Source organism: Solea solea, chromosome 11, assembly GCF_958295425.1.
Source record: "Solea solea chromosome 11, fSolSol10.1, whole genome shotgun sequence".
NCBI lineage: Eukaryota > Metazoa > Chordata > Actinopteri > Pleuronectiformes > Soleidae > Solea > Solea solea.
This window is the reverse complement of record NC_081144.1, coordinates 4,061,714-4,079,687: the sequence shown is the minus strand read 5'-3', so window position 1 is coordinate 4,079,687 and position 17,974 is coordinate 4,061,714. Positions and strand designations below refer to the sequence as shown.

Below are 17,974 nucleotides of genomic sequence, written 5' to 3'. Positions count from 1 at the left end.
AAATTGGGTGTAAGTTTTAATTTAGATAGACGACAAAGTCACCAGCGTGGGCCCCACCCCCTCTTTCGCTCTCATCCTCACTCCCTGTTGAGTTCACTTTGACCTCTTTGGTTTCCTCCTTTGTTTTGCCATGAACTGTGCGAGGCTCTAGTGCTGTCTGTAAATTCTTGGCATTAAGTTTGGTCTATCGTGTTCTCCATCAACACGGACCAAATCTCCTTCCTCCGCTCTCACCATCAGAGGAAGGAGGATTTTAGAGAGATGGCAAACCACCACCTCAGTCATTTGGATCCATCTGGGCAGGATCACCATCAATCCCCCGGCTTTACCCGTTCTATAAGAGGTGTCTTCTCACGACTGCGGTGCAAGAATACTAATCACAGCCATCTCTTGAATCTCCCGTACTCAAAAGAACCAGTAGAAAGTCAGGGGTTTATTCAGAGACTCTTGCTTTCCAATCAGCTAAAACCAATGTAGTAAAGCCGAAAACTCCTTTCACAGATATTTGCCCCATGCAAAGATCTGTGAAAGATCTAGACTTTTCTGTTTGACGTTACTGCATGTCTCATACGTGATCTATTATTCACGTCTTTGCGCATGACAAAGAGCTGTATGTCTTTGTAAATGGTTCGCAGGGAAACATGAAGAGAGACATGGAGGAGACATACATAAGAGGGAGCTGTAAGAGTCACAAGTAAGGCGAGGAAAGACTGTGGAGGGAGGGCAGATGGGAACTGTGGATGGCGAGCTGACTCCGGGTCAAGGTTTGAACCTGACAGGTGCTCATCAAAGGAGAGACAGTCCAGCAGCATCCTGTTTGAGTGTGGGAGGAGGGAATGTGGACAGGAATAAGGGCCAGGGGAGCGGGAGCGAGGAATCATGCATCACCTGTCAGACACCCAAACAGTAAGGTCGAAACATGGGACTGGAGACACTGGCATAAATGATTACCCAAACCGCCTTGGCTAAGCCTGAGACATGCATTTTTCATCCTCAGGGTCGGGGGGGGGTTTAAAAAATAAATGTCATCCTGCTCCCTGCTGCTTGCTAAGATCACTAACCTGCCAGCCCTAATCATATATTCAGCTGTACTCACACACCATCCAACACCCAAATGAGAGCAACCTTCAAGAAGATGAGCTCTCGGTAAAGCACAGAAAACACGACACAGAAAGAGATAACGTACAGTATATCATTTACATTTATATTTGTTTTATTATGATCCCAAACTCACTGGAGTAAACAGAAAGAACCCTTCCAACTAGAGAAAATATTGGCACAACACTTCATTAAAAAGTTAGCGTTAGGGACTGCCAATTGCCACCAGTAATGCTGATGACAGTTGGGACGTGTAAACAAAAACACTGGGTTCTTTTGCAGGAACATTCTAATGACCAAAAAAGCTCCGTCCTCTACAGGGTGCAGAAGAACTGCATGAGCCATACATAGAGAACTCCAGTGTATGAACCAAACCATCTGTCAATTTGGAGCTTCAAAGACGAGAGTTTAAACGGATAATATCGAGGTGATGTGTCGTCAGAGCGTTGGAAACGAGCTCAGCTGCATGGTCGGTTCATTCCTTTTGTTCGTATCAAGTTTATTACATTTGCGCTGAGGGGCTGTTTAGGAGACTTCATTAAAGTCTGGTTGTGACACTGCTTTTGTGCATCGCTCGTGTTATTGGGCTTAATGCAAAGGAGAGGGAAAGTTTCCAGTGGTAGTTTAGAGACTATTGCTGAGGAAAAATACTAGATTTTTTCTGTTTTCAGTCCTGGACAATGGATGAGTCGGGTTTTCTTCTTCTTCCTCATGCTTTGCGGGCGATACGAGCATCCGTTGTGATTGTGTGACATTGTCTGGGCGGTTTGGTCCACAAAAGTGAACCAAATCAAATAAAGGGTGACGTTTTTCGTCATTTCCCGCCCAATCAAACTAGTTTAAATTCGCCCTAAATCAGTGTCTTCTGGGGAGCACGTCTCTAAGCCTTATTTATACTTTTCGTACTTGTTGCCCAACAAAACATATCAATTTACACATTTTCAATACATATGTTGCAACGGAAGCTTTCCCTTGTTTCCGTGGCAACCAACCATGCACCACCGTCCACCTCCATCCAGCCTGTGTCATCCTGATCAGTTTATCCTTCTGACAGCTTGTTTGTTTGCATCTACATCTACTGAAAATCAATATATTTCATGAAGTCGTTGATATAATTGTGAAGAAAGAGGTTTTGAATTTACTTTGCGCAACAGGAGGCGCGAGACATGCGAGGTGGTCAGTGCAGTGGTTGGATTGCCATGACGGTGAGGCTGCCAAGCAATGTGCAGAACGTCCAGACTGTTGGCTTCACACTACAATTTCTGTACAATTTTAAGCAAACAAAACACATTATGCTGTGTCAGTGACTTTTACAGGCGCTGGTCGGTTGGCAGGTTCTTTTATTTTGGACTCCTGAAGGTTTAACACGTGTCACAAAAGGTCAGACTATTATTTCAAACCGTTTTCTTGGGATTTGGGTAAATTGACCCTTTTATATCCCTCTGATGTCCACCAAAAAAAGACAGAGAGACAGTCTTTTCTTTTAGTGGAGACCGTGAGAGTCCATTTGGCCAACTGAGAAGCAGTTGGACACTGAATATCTGTCGGTATCAAGTCAGTCTTAATGAGGACCTTCAAACCAGATCATACCGCCACGCTCCTACATCCAAATGCCGCCTCTCCCAGCTCCTCTCTCCTCTCTCACCCTTTCATCGCGCCCTCCCACTGTGATGGACTGCACTGGAGTCCTCATGGTGATTTCACAGTCCGCCCGTTAGTGGCTGAAGGTTTTTTGGCGAGTTTATGTGAAACCATCTAGAGTGTGGGAATGTCATCTCTGTGATCCCTTTCCCTGCTCTGTGCTATGCCTGGGATCATGCCCACTGCCTGCTGGGAAAATCCCACCTCCTTCACTGCAGGAGAGAGATTATACTCTCTGTCAACCCCGTCCCCCCCCCAATCGCCACCAAACCCTCTAGGCTTCTATTCTCCAGCATGTACTGTAAGTAGAAATGTGCATCCGGTATTTAATCAAACACAAATAAACAGGTGGGCTGTATACTGCCAGTAAGTACACAACGATTCAATAACTATAAAAGCAGGGTTAAGGGCAAATCCATTTCAATTTGGATGGATTTAAAAGCTTGGAGTGTATGCCATATAATAACATGGCCTTATTGCCCAAACTGACATTCAGTAAATGAATTTGGATTGTTGGAGAACCCTCGGTGTGTAAGGCCAAGGAGTCGCATGTCCGCGGATGATGTTTCACATTCGAAAGTGGGAATAGGTGGCAGTTTATGAACTCCGTGTCACAGAGGGAATGAGATGACACAGACGGGGGATAAGAAAATGTATGAATACAAAAGCACAGCGAGATTAGGCGAGGCGGCGCGGGGTGAGCGAGATCAGATAAAAATCGAAAGTGCAGAACGAGGCGAACGAGACAAGCGCCAGAGAAACGAGAATGGTTAGATCCGAGTGAGATTGAGACTCAATGCTGGCGATGATCCCCTTTTCCTTCCCTGTCCTTTATCCCAGGGGAGGGTCGCCACCTGCTACCACATCCACTTTCCTGTGTGACGATCAGTTCTAAGATGCTATCATCCTGTCTACAGCAGATACACTGATGTCTTATAGACCCGCAGAAACGTTTGCAAACATGCATGGACTAACACATCCGTGTGTCTAACTGTCAGGGAGTTTTCTGCATTATGCTGTATGTGCATGTGACACACAAACACACAAACACACACACACACACACACACACAGGCAATGCTTAACAAGGGAGGTAATTGACTTCAGTGCCTGGTACACAGGAGTGAAAAATGAGGTGAAATTGACTGTAGGCTGCAGGCTCTGGAGGAGAAGTCAATGAAGAATTAAACTGTGTGAAGGTCAGGCTGTTGTGATTTTGTGCAGGTGTGTATGTGCAGGCAATCTAAGTATGCACGGACGCAGGAGAAAATTTATAAGTGCTTGTAAACACGGAAAGCCATGGCTCTAACTTCTTCATCGATCCGTCCTTGTGTCTTTAGGTATGCAAAGCTGAACGACCCGGCTGACTGGTTGTCCATCAACAGAACCAACGGTCAGATAGTGACCACCGCAATACTCGACCGGGAGTCCATATACGTCAAAAACAATATTTATGAAGCCACGTTCCTGGCAACAGATAATGGTAAGAGTTTTTTATTCTTTTCTTTTCTTTTCTTTTCTTTTCTTTTCTTTTTTTTTTTTACAGTGTGTAAAATCTATAACATGTATTGGTGGAGTTTGCATGTTACAGCAGAACACAGGAGACTTTATGTTGCCTTCAGTGATCACCAAAAGATGTTTAGTTTGTCTATTGTGGGCGTCCAAAATAGTTATATATATATATATATATATATGTATATATATACATATGTATTATAGAAAAACATGGGTAATAAGAAAAACAACAATTCTTCAACTTACATTTTCACACTGGACCTTTTAAATTGATTCCTGTGTCACATGTGCTGTTATTAAAATGTTATTATCTTCATATCTAATGTGTTCAAACATACATTTTATAGCCTCAAAAACATGATGCTGAAAATGATTTAAATTATAAATTAAATAACATTCATTCATTAAAAATATTAATTATATATATTAGTTTTTTTTATAAAGATTATATAATTATATCATTTATTTGCCCTGAATCCATCCACGTATTTTACTCATTGTTGTGCTGATCATGCGTCATGTATGAGATATTTTCACAGTTTTTAAACGGCCACCTGTTGTTATTACACTCGTTTCTTAGTCGTCATTCTCAAAACTATTCGGATTTGTTCAAACCCTTATTTGGCACAACATTGTTATGTAATGCACAAACAGAGCGTTTCATGAATCATGCTGGAAGTTGCTCTAATTAACTTTGAAGCATATTGTGTGGATGCATCTCACGCTCGGGGATTATGAAGCCTGAAAACCTCTAGATTTTCTAAAATATGATCTTTAACTTGAGCTTCTTGAAAGTGCTTCATAAAAATGAAGACATTTGCATGACTTTATAAGGTTGTGAGACCAAGGAAACAGCATTCAAGCGCAATGCAGCCGGCCTCCCCTCCCCTCCCCTCTCCTCTCCTCTCCTCCCCTCCCGTTTTCTGAATTCGTCCAACATCTATTATTTGCTCTGCTTCAAAGTAAAAAAAACAAAAATCAAGCTTAACTGAGCACAAACTCGATCACGGCAAACAAATAAGTCCCTGTTTTCCCAAGTAGAAGTGAAAAAGTTTTCTCAAGTAAAGAACAAGAATACTTGCCTTATCAGTGACATGCAGAACACTAGTGTGTTTACTGTAGGGTGACATTAAGTTATTTATAGGTGTGTGAGCATGTATAAATTCACCTATTTCTAACACATGTGTGCGTGTTTCTCTACATGAATTTGCGTCGACTGATGTCAGACACCGTGATGCGTAACCTGCCGCGATGATTGGATGGAAGCGGCGGCATGATTAGAGGTTGTTTAGACCCAGTAAACATCTCATTTACACCCTTGTTGTTGATCTCCCTTGCAGTTCCCCGGTTTTCACAATCATTTCACTGTGTTACCTTCTTCCTTGAAGCAGCATTCACCTCTTCTTCTCTCGGCCTGCATAGGTTTGATGGACTGCAGAAAGTCTCAAAGATGAGGCACAAGCAGCTCAAGTGTGAGACTTAATAGCGATGGTGTCGTATAGTAGAGAAAGGAATTGACATGATGCAACGGCCATACTTTTATGTTGCCCTCCAACACGTGCTCTCCGCGTCGGACACACACTTTCCCATTTCAGACACCTTTGGTGGTTGTTTATGTGTCTGTGAGCGCTATTCAAAGAACATACGGTAGGTTTGGAGCAAGTCTTTTCCTCCGTGCTCCGCATCTTTGAGCCAGCGTTTAAAAAATGGAGTTAATACAAATCCTTTTGAGGAACTTACACAAACATAATTATTTATTTAGCTGGTTAAAACCCACATAATTCTCCTATCAGCTGTGGCAAGCTGCTTCCACATGTCCCCCATACATGGCTAGGATTAGCATGGTATGAGCGAAAGTGGAGTGAAGCCTCGATGTGTGTGTGTGTGTGTGTGTGTGTGTGTGCAGTCCAACGTATTATACATGTTGTGACAACCTAAATTATGTTAGACTTCAATGTAAGAGATGTTTTAATGATAAATAAGCACATACTGTTAGTTCAGACCAATGTAGCCACAGGAACAAAATCTATTCCTGAGATGATAAAAAGATAGTGTCAAGGAAACTGTTTGTAAATGTAATTAAAGCACTACATTGTTTTATCATATGAATCTAATATTTCATGTTAAAGTCTGCTGACACTAATGTCACCTTCTATGGCGATCATCTTAGAAACTGTATTGTTTTCTTGACATTTGTTTAACACATGACTAGACAAAACACACTCCCCCTTTTGTAAATCAAGGTTATCATAGTATACATTCATTCAGCCATTTTATGGGCATCAGTATGAGAACACATGGTCAGAGTATGTGAGTGTTTGAAGCTGCAGCTGCAGTGACGTTTTGTATATTACATCCAGAACCTCTGCAGCATTATAAAGGGTATTACACGAGAAGCCAGGTGTAGCAGCTAATCTGTAATTTGCAAGCCCGGTTATCTTGTAGAGCTAAGTCAGCGCTGGAGAGCTGTGGCAAAGATTTATGCAATATTAGCAACACGCTATTAGTCATTCAATCCGTAGGCTCACGTTACCGTGTTTTAATCTTTGTGACACACAAAATACAACAGCAGTATGTGTTCCCAGGCAAACCCTGCTCTTCTTTTCCATCTTCAGAGTTAGTGTACGTTTCAACCATGTATTCAAGAAATGAGGGGTTTGTGGGTCCTAAGTGTCATTTTATCTTTTTTACCTTTATTTTTTGTAATTTTCTCACTATTGTATTGTATTGTATTGTATTGTATTTTATTTTTATTTTTATTTTTATTTTTTATTCTTATTTTTATTTTTATTTTTATTTTATTTTATTTTATTTTATTTTATTTTATTTTATTTTATTTTATTTTATTTTATTTTATTTTATTTTATTTTATTTTTTATTCTATTCTCATTTCTTAACTGAGCTGTTGTGAATGTGTGTTTCCCCCCTGGGGGAGGACTATAGTTCAATTCAATTCAATTCAATTCAATTCAATTCAATTCAATTCAATTCAATTCAATATAATGACGAATGTCACATGAGGTAAAGCTATGCCATTTTAAGACGATGACGTTATTTTTTCAACTGGAAAAAAACAAACCTCTTAAATGTATAATTTTAAGGAAGAGCGATGAGTTTATAATAAATGCCAGGAAAGGAACCTAAACTCAGTCTCTCTTTCTCTGTCTCTCTCTTCGTGTGGCAAATGTCTTGCTCTGTTGCCATGTTTAATTGGCAGATCTGTCAGCTTTGCATAAATCTTTGTAAATTACATCGCCCTTATCTCATCCCAGAGATGGGCCCTTGGGGCGTTTGATTCCAATGGTTCAGCCAGTGGGGCATGGCGGGGAAATGAGTCGTAATTGGAGGCAGCTAAGTGTCATCACCCCTTGACACACACTCCATAAACAGCTCTGAGCTTTATACTACGAAGTACTCTTTATTTTTTTCCTCTTCCAGATTTCACATTTGTGTCACAGCACCGTGCCACACAAACACAGACATGCATTCTTCTCCCCACACTGCTAGTTTGCTCTCGGGTTGTTTTGAAGGTACATTGTGTACTGTAGGAGTTAAATGAAATGATTTCCATTTGGCTGAAATGGAATATAAAATAATCATATCGATGTTTTTGTTGTGTTCAATCACCTCAACGCATGAATTGTTGTTTCTATTACCACAGAATGAACCCGTTAGGGGTCGACCAGTTTTCAACCTGGTTCATTATTGGAGTCCGATATTCGGCATTTTGCTGATCATCAGTATTGGTGAATTACAAAGTGCCCTACTTGGTAAACCCTTGATAAATTACCGAGGGAATAATACACAACTCCGGCGGTGTTTATAGGTCACATCTTTAAATGCATTTTTTTGTCGTCTTATGTGATGCTGAGTCAAAGCTATGATTACTTTTATATTGTTACCTTTTTTTCTTATAAACCAGGAGTAACATTTTTCTTTTACTTTTGTTCATAAAAACATAAAAACTTTAAACTGTGATGTTTTTCCAAATTTCACAATTGTGAATTGGTGAGAATGAAAACAAAATCAGAATGCCTCCAGGTTACATATAAGACACTCTATATTGTACATTCTTATAGCCTCTGTATATACGTTTGAACACTGTAATGGGGGAAAAAAGCAGCCTAAATGCTCTGTGTTCTCAGGGTTAATAAAACTCTAGTAATACACATTAACTGTGTTTGTTAAATGTTAAAAAATGGTGCTTAAAGAATGACTAAACACTCTCCTCTGAGAGGAACTCCGCCCACTGCCTGATTTTCCATCCATCACCAGTGTTTATTAAATGGAGAGAATGAACCTCGCGCTAATTAGACAAGAGCGTGACAAAATGTACCAGTGAAACAAGAGAGGACTAAAAAAGCCAGTGAATGCAGTAGCTGGTCAAACAGCAGCTAAAGTATAAAATATACTCTACATAATTGGACACTATTCTGCACTGAGGGGGAAATCCACAACTGCTGTTTCCCTCACACATTTAACAACAGAGTAACTCACTCTTAAGAGTGATTCATTACGTGGGAAAAAGAGAGTAATGCTTTGAACACACAACAACAACAACAACAACAACAACACCAACAAAACAATGTGTGCGTTGACTGTGTATGTGAGAGACTAGATGTCTGATGAGAAAGCCCAGTTCTCCTCTCCACAAATAAATAGTTCATATTGCAGAGACATGAGCCTTTAGCTACTGAATCATACATGTGGCTCTCATGGAACGGCATAAATACACTCAGACAAGGATTAGTTTGATTGTATTACAGTCATCATTACTGTTCCTTACAGCCGCTCTCTTGGTGATTGGATGTGCCGTGCAATGCGTCTGGATTGACTGAGCTGGTTTGGGGTTTGTCTGTGAGGCTAAAGGAAGAGCAGGAAAGCACAAATGCCTGAAGTATTTTCTGTCAACAGCTGGAATTCTCCTCCGGCGCTTCAACAAAATCACCTCTCACACTCTAAATAAACACTATTCTTATATTCCTTCTCTTATTTTTATTCTTTCATTATTTGCCTCCCCTCTTTTGGGCCTTGAATTCTTATCCCTAGTCCCCTCTCTAGTGTCCCTTTCATTTCTTACATCATCATGATCCTTTCTTTTTCTCTCTCCTTACTCCCAGGCTTCCCTGCAGCCAGCGGCACAGGCACGTTGCAGATCTATCTCATAGATATTAACGACAACCCTCCAGCGCTCTTACCCAAGGAGTCGCAGATCTGCGAGCGGGTGAACAGAAACATCAACGGTGTCAACATCACCGCTGCCGATGCCGACACCGAACCCAACGCTGGACCTTTCGTCTTCGAGCTCCCCAACTTCCCCGCCACCATCCGACGCAACTGGACAATCTCCCGGATCAGTGGTGAGGAGAGAAGTGAATGTTTTTAAAGGATGTGGTGCAACAAAAAACACGAGCTCAAACCTCTATTAATAACATCCCACCTTTCTTCTTTCCTCTTGACACAGGCAACTATGCCCGACTGGGCTTGCGGTACCAGATCTATTTGGAGCCGGGGGTGTATGAGGTCCCTGTGGTTGTGTCAGATTCAGGGAACCCTCCACTGTCCAATAAGTCAGTCATCAAAGTGAAGGTGTGTCCCTGCGATGAAAATGGAGACTGCACCACTCTCGGTGCAGTCGCAGCCGCGGGCCTGGGAACTGGAGCCATTATCTCCATCCTGATCTGTATCATCATACTGCTTTGTAAGTATCAAGTTCCTCCACTGACACTTTACGACTCTAATACCCTATTACCACACCATCAAAAAACAGGATTTTGATCAGTGGGAATGTGTTTATGTGGCATTTACTCCCAAATCAAATGACTGCAACGCTTGTGGGGTTTTATCGGCATAGGTGTGAAAGCAAGACCTGGGTTCGGCCCGACTCGGCACAGCACGGCTCGACTCTACTCGGTTTATTTTCCCTAGTGCCTAGTACCTGGTACTTTTTTAGTACCTGTTCTAGTGAGGTTCCAAGCGAGCTGAGCCAATACTAAAATGTGACGCCATGTTGTTCCGACAATGCCGGACTGTAGATCAGTTAAAAATCACGAAAATATGCGTTCATCTCAGACATTGAGCATTTCTAACATCGAAACAAAAATTCAAGAAGAGTGTCTGGTGTATTTTTGCGACAGAACTGCTGACAGTCGGCGATCGTGAGTCGCATCACAAACCCCTTTCACCTTATTTTAGCTCAGTGACTCCGGTCATGCAGGAAATACTGAACACATCTTTTTAGTTAACTGATTCTAATGATTCTAAAAATTGAAAAGAACTGCTTTGCTCGTTTGTGTTGTGCGTAAAAAAAACGACATCACGGTTTTCCTCTTCCTCTAACCTCATATGTGATGTCACATGTCACACACAGGAGTGAAAAAAACAACTACTTAGTGCAAAAGAGGCATTTCACGTGACACACACACACACACACACACTTATATGTGAATTTCCTCTCGACCATACCAAGTGCCGTTTAGGGCGCAGCCATTCAACACTGGCTATGCTGTAATACAACACCGTGCACAATAGTATAATGGATGAATGTCTCGACTGCTGGACTCTTCTCCGCCATCTTTCAACAAGGTGTTTTTGTCTTCTTTTCCTCGTAGAATAAATCTCCGCTGCCATCCATCCAGCCGCTGATTCATGCCGCTGGCTTATTTGGTTGCTTTGAGCCGCATTGTTCACGCACACCGACAAGTCCCGCAGACGAATAGAGCTGCAGCTGTGACGTGCGGAAGCAGAAATAGTTCATATTTTGCTGAGGTTTACTTTACTGATGACTAAAATCAGAATATGAGAAGCAGTGTCTCAGTGTCTGTTATAGTGACATCATGTTACTGCCACCTATTCACAGTCAGCAAAAATAAATACAGCAGGGTTTCTGCTTGGGATTTAAGAAGAATTATTTTGGTTAAAATAATAGGTGTAATGTTTTAGAAGCGTTGGAAAACGCCTCTTATGTGTACTATAGGTAAAGGCCATTCTCTACAGCCTTGATGGAGGCCACAATCTTGCACTACCATGATTCTACAGTAGCCCAAATGGACAAAAAGAGTGTGAGTTAGCCATTTTTAGTGGCTAACTCACAACTGTGAGGAAGAACAACATCCTTTCTGGTATGCAAAGGCCACCACAGTCCGCACAGCTACACCAATTTACATGCTGCGTATCCACTACGACCTTCCGCAACTGAGCCAGCCCGACTCGCGGTACTGCGACCAGTGGATTTTATTGAAATTCTTAAACACTGGACCTCATTTAACTCTACTTCAGTCAGGAAAACTCGTCATAATTAAACACTGAAAAACATTTGGAGCCTGTTAGACTCTGATCTAGGAAAGCAGCAGTGTGAGGCAACACTGGGGTAGCAAGAAACAAGGGAAGGACATGGAAACCTGAAAACCCCAACATGGAACTTATAAACGGAGCCTGTTAACAGCCAGGTCACGATTTCTACTACTTTCTACCCTCTCTCCAGTTATGGGGAATTCTTTGCTGGGAAATAACACATTTAGCAGCCGCTTAAAGTTATTAAGCCAAGTGCATAATGTGCAAAAGGAGAGTGGTTTGGGATATGTGGATACATTCATTTCAACGTTTAATGTATTCATATATACACATATACTTATTTATTTAGGATTTATTAATACAGCTTAGGTGAATTCATTTAAAACAACATTATTCTTGGATATTGCTTTCTGTCTCTTGTGCTTAATGTTGCTCTTAAATGGTCTTAAAAAGTCCTGTTATAGATTGTGCTGATTGCAAATCTTGTTGGCGTAAATTTGCATCTTAGTTTACTCACGTGTACAGTTTCCTGTTGAGTGCTCATGTCTCAAGGTACGGAAATGTCTCACATTTCACACTAGTTATTGTCTTTTGGGGTAAAATATGTGATCTTTCTATTACTTTATGACCAATGTTAAAACTTGCACTTGTTGTTCTGTGTTCTTATTGAGTTTTGATGCATTTTTGTTTGTGTGTGTGTGTGTGTGTGTGCGCGCGCTGCAGGCATGGTGCTATTGTTCGTGGTGTGGATCAAGCGCAGAGAGAAGGAGAGGCAGACAAAGCAGCTGCTCATCGACCCCGAGGACGATGTCAGGGACAACATCCTCAAATACGATGAAGAGGGAGGAGGAGAAGAGGACCAGGTGACGTCTCAAGAGACACCCGCGTGTGTGGTGCATGCACTCCTTCTCTGTCGACCTGTTGTCCCGCTCACGTCGCCTCTGTGTGCCCCTGTGTCTGTGTAGGACTACGACCTCAGCCAGTTGCAGCAGCCCGACTCCTTGGAGCACATCATCAGCAAACCGCCTGGCGTGCGCAGGGTGGACGAGCGTCCCATAATCCCCGAGTCCCAGTATCCAATTAGACCTGTCGTTCCCCATCCTGGAGACATCGGGGACTTTATCCATGAGGTGATATTACACATACAAGCACACGTGTTCCACCTCACATTATATTACGGCTCAGCCGGTGAGATGGTGGCCTCTCGCTTTCGCTTCTCTTCGATCTGATATGTAATATGATTACTAATTTGTGCAGGCTGTTTGATATGTAAGGTGATGGAAACAGTGTTTTCTTGTCCCTTTTGCTCTCACTGTGTCAGGTTTATTTACACACACACACACACACACACACACACACACCTGTCACACGTACAACTACAGCGTTGGCACAGTGATGCTAGAAAATGCTGATTGACAGACTCATGACAACACATTCACACTCGAGGGGTGTCAGCAGCTGTTCAGCTTTGATCCATCCAGCCTTGACTTTCCTCTTTCCCTCTCTCCCTCTCCCCCTCCCCCTCCCCCCCCCCCCCCCCCCCTCACTCACACATGTACTCACCTGATAGCGCTGCAGCAGCCCGGTGAAACACAAACACGGCGAACACACGGTGTTCCTGCCTGCCACACACTACACCCCTGGGGGCTGAGGCTCTTTCTCGCTTTCCATCTGTAGCATCATCTCCCCCCGTTTTCCAGTGAAGTGGATAAAGTCAAATTCCCCCCTCTAGTTTCCCAACCTCCGGGTCAATGGCATTCATTTGTCATAGTGGGAGACAGACGACGCGCGCACCACTTTACATCTCGTTCGTAAAACAGTAATAAAATATTGATGCAGGTTTGATCACACATTATTAACAAGAACGTGAGCGAATGGAGCTCTTTATTTATGAATCTATATACGTGAGCCGGGACAATTTATGCAGACACTGCGCCTCCTGCCTTTAAAGGGACGATGTAATGCAGAAATACTCGCACATGTGATTTCTGAAACCTGAAGTATACAGCGACAAAAATAACACGCTATTCTTTTTCATTAAACATGAGCAAAACATTTTACATAATGTATTTCTATGCACAGTGTGTTTTTCTTATTTTAGAGCGCATATATGCTTTTCGGGGGGTTATAAGAGAGACAGAACTGATAAATGTCAGCGGCAGCAAACAACTGCTCCAAGTGCATTTGTTGAAGTACTTGACTTAAAATAGCACGGCACCACTTTAGCGCCGTGCACGTATAACACTGTCGACCTCGTGATAATGTCAACTTGTGAAAGATGATGCATTGTTTTAGACTTTTCAAATACCCACACAAGTGTGTATCAAAACACACACGTACTTGTGGCTGGAGAGCACACAGCTCTGTTAAAACCCAGCCGTCCCCTTAAATTCAATCAACCCTCGTAGACAAAAAAAAATGCAGATCGTGAAATCTTAACCCTTTAACGCCGAAGCCTCAAAATGTGCATCTGTACTTTTGTGCTTATTTTAACCATAACCATACAAGTGAAACCATAAAATGTCCTGTGAGTATGTGTTTTTGCCCATTTTTGCCCATTTTTCCAGTGTAAAACATAATTAAAGTAACATTTGTCTGAGTCTTTGCCTCAATATGCAAAAACAGGCCAAAAAATGGAAACTATGTATGCTGATTTACCAGTTTCCTGCAACAGGACAAGGGAAATTACTGTAATAACCACATGTTGGCTTTGACTTGCAACTTCTCAGCTTTCAGAAACCGTTGGAATCATTCCGATAGCACAAACCGTTGCGAAACAACCCTGTTCCTCTCTCCCACTCTCTCTGTCATTTCCTGCTTGTTCAGGTTTATGTTGATGGAGTCCGTCTTTTGTGTGGAAAGCATCCTTTCCAGAGCACTTAATGTACATCTGTCCCAGCTGCTGTAGAAATATGGCAATGCAAGACGACAGCATCCATAAAAAAGCATGGCCTTTACCGAACGTATGTGTAAAAAAAACAGATTCCAATTTGGCCACGAAACCCAAATAATTTTTTATTTTGAAGCAAACATACGCCCTCCTCCTTCACCCTCAAACAAACCAATACTGTATATGCACATGGGTTATAACAGTCAGATTAGGATGATGTCATAGTGATGTGTCATCTGCGTGGATTTTCCTTCCGGGGCTTGCTAACAACAACTTTAACACAAAATGCCATGGTTACACACTGAACTAACATTGTTACAACACACCTGTAGGCAGGACGAGGTAGTTCATGATCAGAAAAAATGTTTTAATGTCTGGCAGTCCAAAAAAATGCAGATTTTGGGGGACTAGGTAATGTAATTTGCCCTATGTCAGCTGGGATTAGCACCAGCATCCCTCACAACCCTCATAAATGGACGGATGGACATGTTTGAACTGTCATTTTTAATGTGAAGGAAGTTTCCAACATCTTGTGACCGGACAAACAAACTTTTTACTATTTTTCCCTCTGTTGACATGACCATGGTCTTCCTTGTCCTTCGTCCTGTGCAGGGTCTGCGAGCGGCAGACAACGACCCCACTGCTCCTCCTTACGACTCCCTGCTGGTGTTTGACTACGAGGGCAGCGGCTCCACCGCCGGCTCCGTCAGCTCACTCAACTCCTCCAGCACAGGGGACCAGGACTATGACTACCTCAATGACTGGGGCCCGCGCTTCAAGAAGCTCGCCGACATGTACGGCGGCGGGGATGAGGACTAAATCTGCCCGGTTACACACACTCTCTCTCTCACACACACACACACACACACACAAACACACGCACACACACACACGTACATAAACACAAGCTTGTCCCGTCAGCTGGCCTGCCATGCTCTATCCCGCTTATGTCCGGGGGCTACGACACCCTTATTGAACACACGTTAACAATGACTACTTCACACCGACCAACCGACCGACCGACCGATCAAATTAGTCACCACAGAGTCCACAGGTCACCTGCTCTAAGTCTGTCTTACACTGAAACAGAAGCCCTGAATTTCAGGCGTCTCCTAGTTTGTATTTTCAGGCTGTTTCAGTTTAGGGTTTATGCTCAATGTAAGTTCAAGTAACTTCCGTCTGATTTGGTTTCTTTTAAGTTTTTGCAGCTTTTTTTTTTTTGCAGCTTTTTTTTCTGTCCTCACTCCCTTTTGAGTCGAGTCGATTCCTAAGGGGTTTTCACTTCTCCCTCGCTGTCAGCCCCCGCCTGCCTCTCTGCAGAAGCTTTAGGTTGAGCTTCTTGCTTTGTCTGAGAGGAACAAAAGGAGAAAAGAAAAAAAAAACGGAACAACACAGATATGAAAGCCCTTCCTGCACGGAGGGCCCTGGTTTATTCTTTCTTGAACTTGAATTACTTAGAACAGAAGCACTGTTGTTTAAAAAGTGCCTTCAGTGGTGCGTATCTTAGCAGACTCCCGCTAACTCAGGATTGGTTGCCATTGTCCGGGCTTACATGCCCCCACATGACCCCTGACCCTTTAACTCAGACCTTCCCTTGTCATTTATGTCATTCTGCAGAGCTGCGGTAGCTGTGCGAGGTGTCGTCGGTGGGCTTCAGAGGAGCATTGACTGGCTTAGCAGGGCGCTTTACGTAGACGTACTGTATATAGGCCGAGAGTGAGTCTGTAAGTTATGGACAAAATCATTATCTCTTCAAGTCGGGCTTATGTGTGCTCCCAGGTCACAGCCAACCGGAATGTGGTTTCTGAGAATCACAAGAAATACGCGACGGGACTGTGTCGAGAGAAGAAATGCATCGCGTGTCTTTGTTTGTCGTGGCTTCGATAGCAGCTGTGTTTGTTTTGAGCGATCAGTATTTGCACATAAAGGCTCGTTACTGGATTTAAGGTGTAACGAGTGTGTTACCTCTATTATGTTACTGTATATGACGTTCATATGAGGGTGATTCAAGGAGACTTTACCTTTGAAGATCATTGTAAAGCTGTAGTGCGTGACTTTGACATGGAGTCTATCAGCTCCACGCCACTCCCTCTGAGTTTCTCAACATAGAGCGCTCAGCAACATTCCTGCCCTGCACACAGGAAACAATTTGTTTCATGAGACAACAGCAACTCTTTGTGCCAGTGTAGCGAGACGGCTGCAGGCCGGAGTCTCACTGCAAACACAAACGTTCCGGGAGCGATTGTTGTCGTTGAAGTAGTTTGACGGGATGAAGACTTCTGTATACACACGGATGCTCCCTCAGTCGGGACTGATAGTGTTGTTTTCAGATGATAGTCGCAAAAATAATGTTTTAACATTGTTTCCGTCCGTGACCGAGACCAAACCGAGGCAGAAAGTCGCCAAAGGTTACGCACTGCAGCTTTAAGGTTTGCATGTTTACTCCTGCGCCCGACGGTTATTAACATGGCACCAGTTATTGTGTGGTGAATGTGTCAAAGGGGAAATATTTAATCTGTACAAACAAACGAGGGAAAACAAAACACTAGATGATGTTAATATCATTGCACACAGAATTGTGAGCTGCTCTGAGCCTCGTTTTGAGACCCTTCCTCTTTTGCTCTGTTTCTTTTTCTCTCTTTTTTCCCTTTTTGTTGACTCGCTGTTGTTTCTCCACCAACTTTTGTAACGTACAGAACTTCGGTGCCGGTCGTTGTCACGGAGAGGAGGGGAAAATAAGCCTCAGCCAGGGATTTAGCGCCTTCACAATCTGTCTCTCTTCAGGCAGCATTTCATTCATCGGAAATTTTCTCCTGAAATTTTTGGCTGCAAGTTGAAGAGGTTTTTAAAAAAGAAGTTAGACGGAAGGGGGGAAAAGTCTGTTATGAAGTGCCGCACTTTATCAGAGCAGACTGGAAAAACAGCTAAAGCTTCAGTAATTGTGCTTTAAAGGACAGACGTTTAGAAGGACAGTTGTGTTTTGACTTAATGAGGAAAAAAGCACCACTTCCGTGGGCTTTTTTTAATCATATTTCAGGCTCCCAGGACGACACATACACAGAGAACTGGAGGGGGGAAAAAGAGCTGTAGACTTTGTGTTAAATTATTTAAATATGCAAACCATTTCATGAAGGGACCAGGGAGATGCTGTGAGTGATAGAATGATTTAATCATTCCTGATCTTCTGAGTGCCCATTGAAATACTTCACGGTGGTAGCCAGTTTCATCTTGATGTGGATTGACCAGATCTTCTATTAATTATGAATATGAATATGAATAAGTGGAGGAAATGTGCATAATGAAAATGTTCTTCAGATGATGTGATGAGAGGAGTTCCCCCGCTCCCCCTCCTTTTGTATCCCGCAGCTTTTCAACTGTTCCCCACCTGCGAGGGTTTCCGTTTAAACAATCTGTAGTTTCCCCATGTGCTGTACGTCGTCACACAAGTGGTCAAAATGAGCCAACTGTGGGGGGGGGGGGGGGGGGGGAGATATCGACAGGATACAAATGTAAATATTCATCATGCCATTAAAAAGAG

General features: G+C 42.7%; 1 protein-coding gene across 1 annotated transcript in view; it reads left to right on the top strand.

Moving 5' to 3' along the window:
- LOC131469035 (cadherin-4-like) overlaps positions 1-17,899 on the top strand; it is a 226,326-nt gene extending 208,427 nt beyond the window's left edge. Inside the window, exons 12-17 of the mRNA XM_058643864.1 lie at positions 4,079-4,221; positions 9,374-9,613; positions 9,718-9,954; positions 12,270-12,409; positions 12,512-12,676; positions 15,049-17,899. Of these exons, the coding sequence (XP_058499847.1) occupies positions 4,079-4,221; positions 9,374-9,613; positions 9,718-9,954; positions 12,270-12,409; positions 12,512-12,676; positions 15,049-15,255 (1,132 nt within the window). The 3' untranslated portion in view covers positions 15,256-17,899. The remainder of the gene's footprint in view (positions 1-4,078; positions 4,222-9,373; positions 9,614-9,717; positions 9,955-12,269; positions 12,410-12,511; positions 12,677-15,048) is intronic.
- The last annotated feature ends 75 nt before the right edge of the window (positions 17,900-17,974 follow it).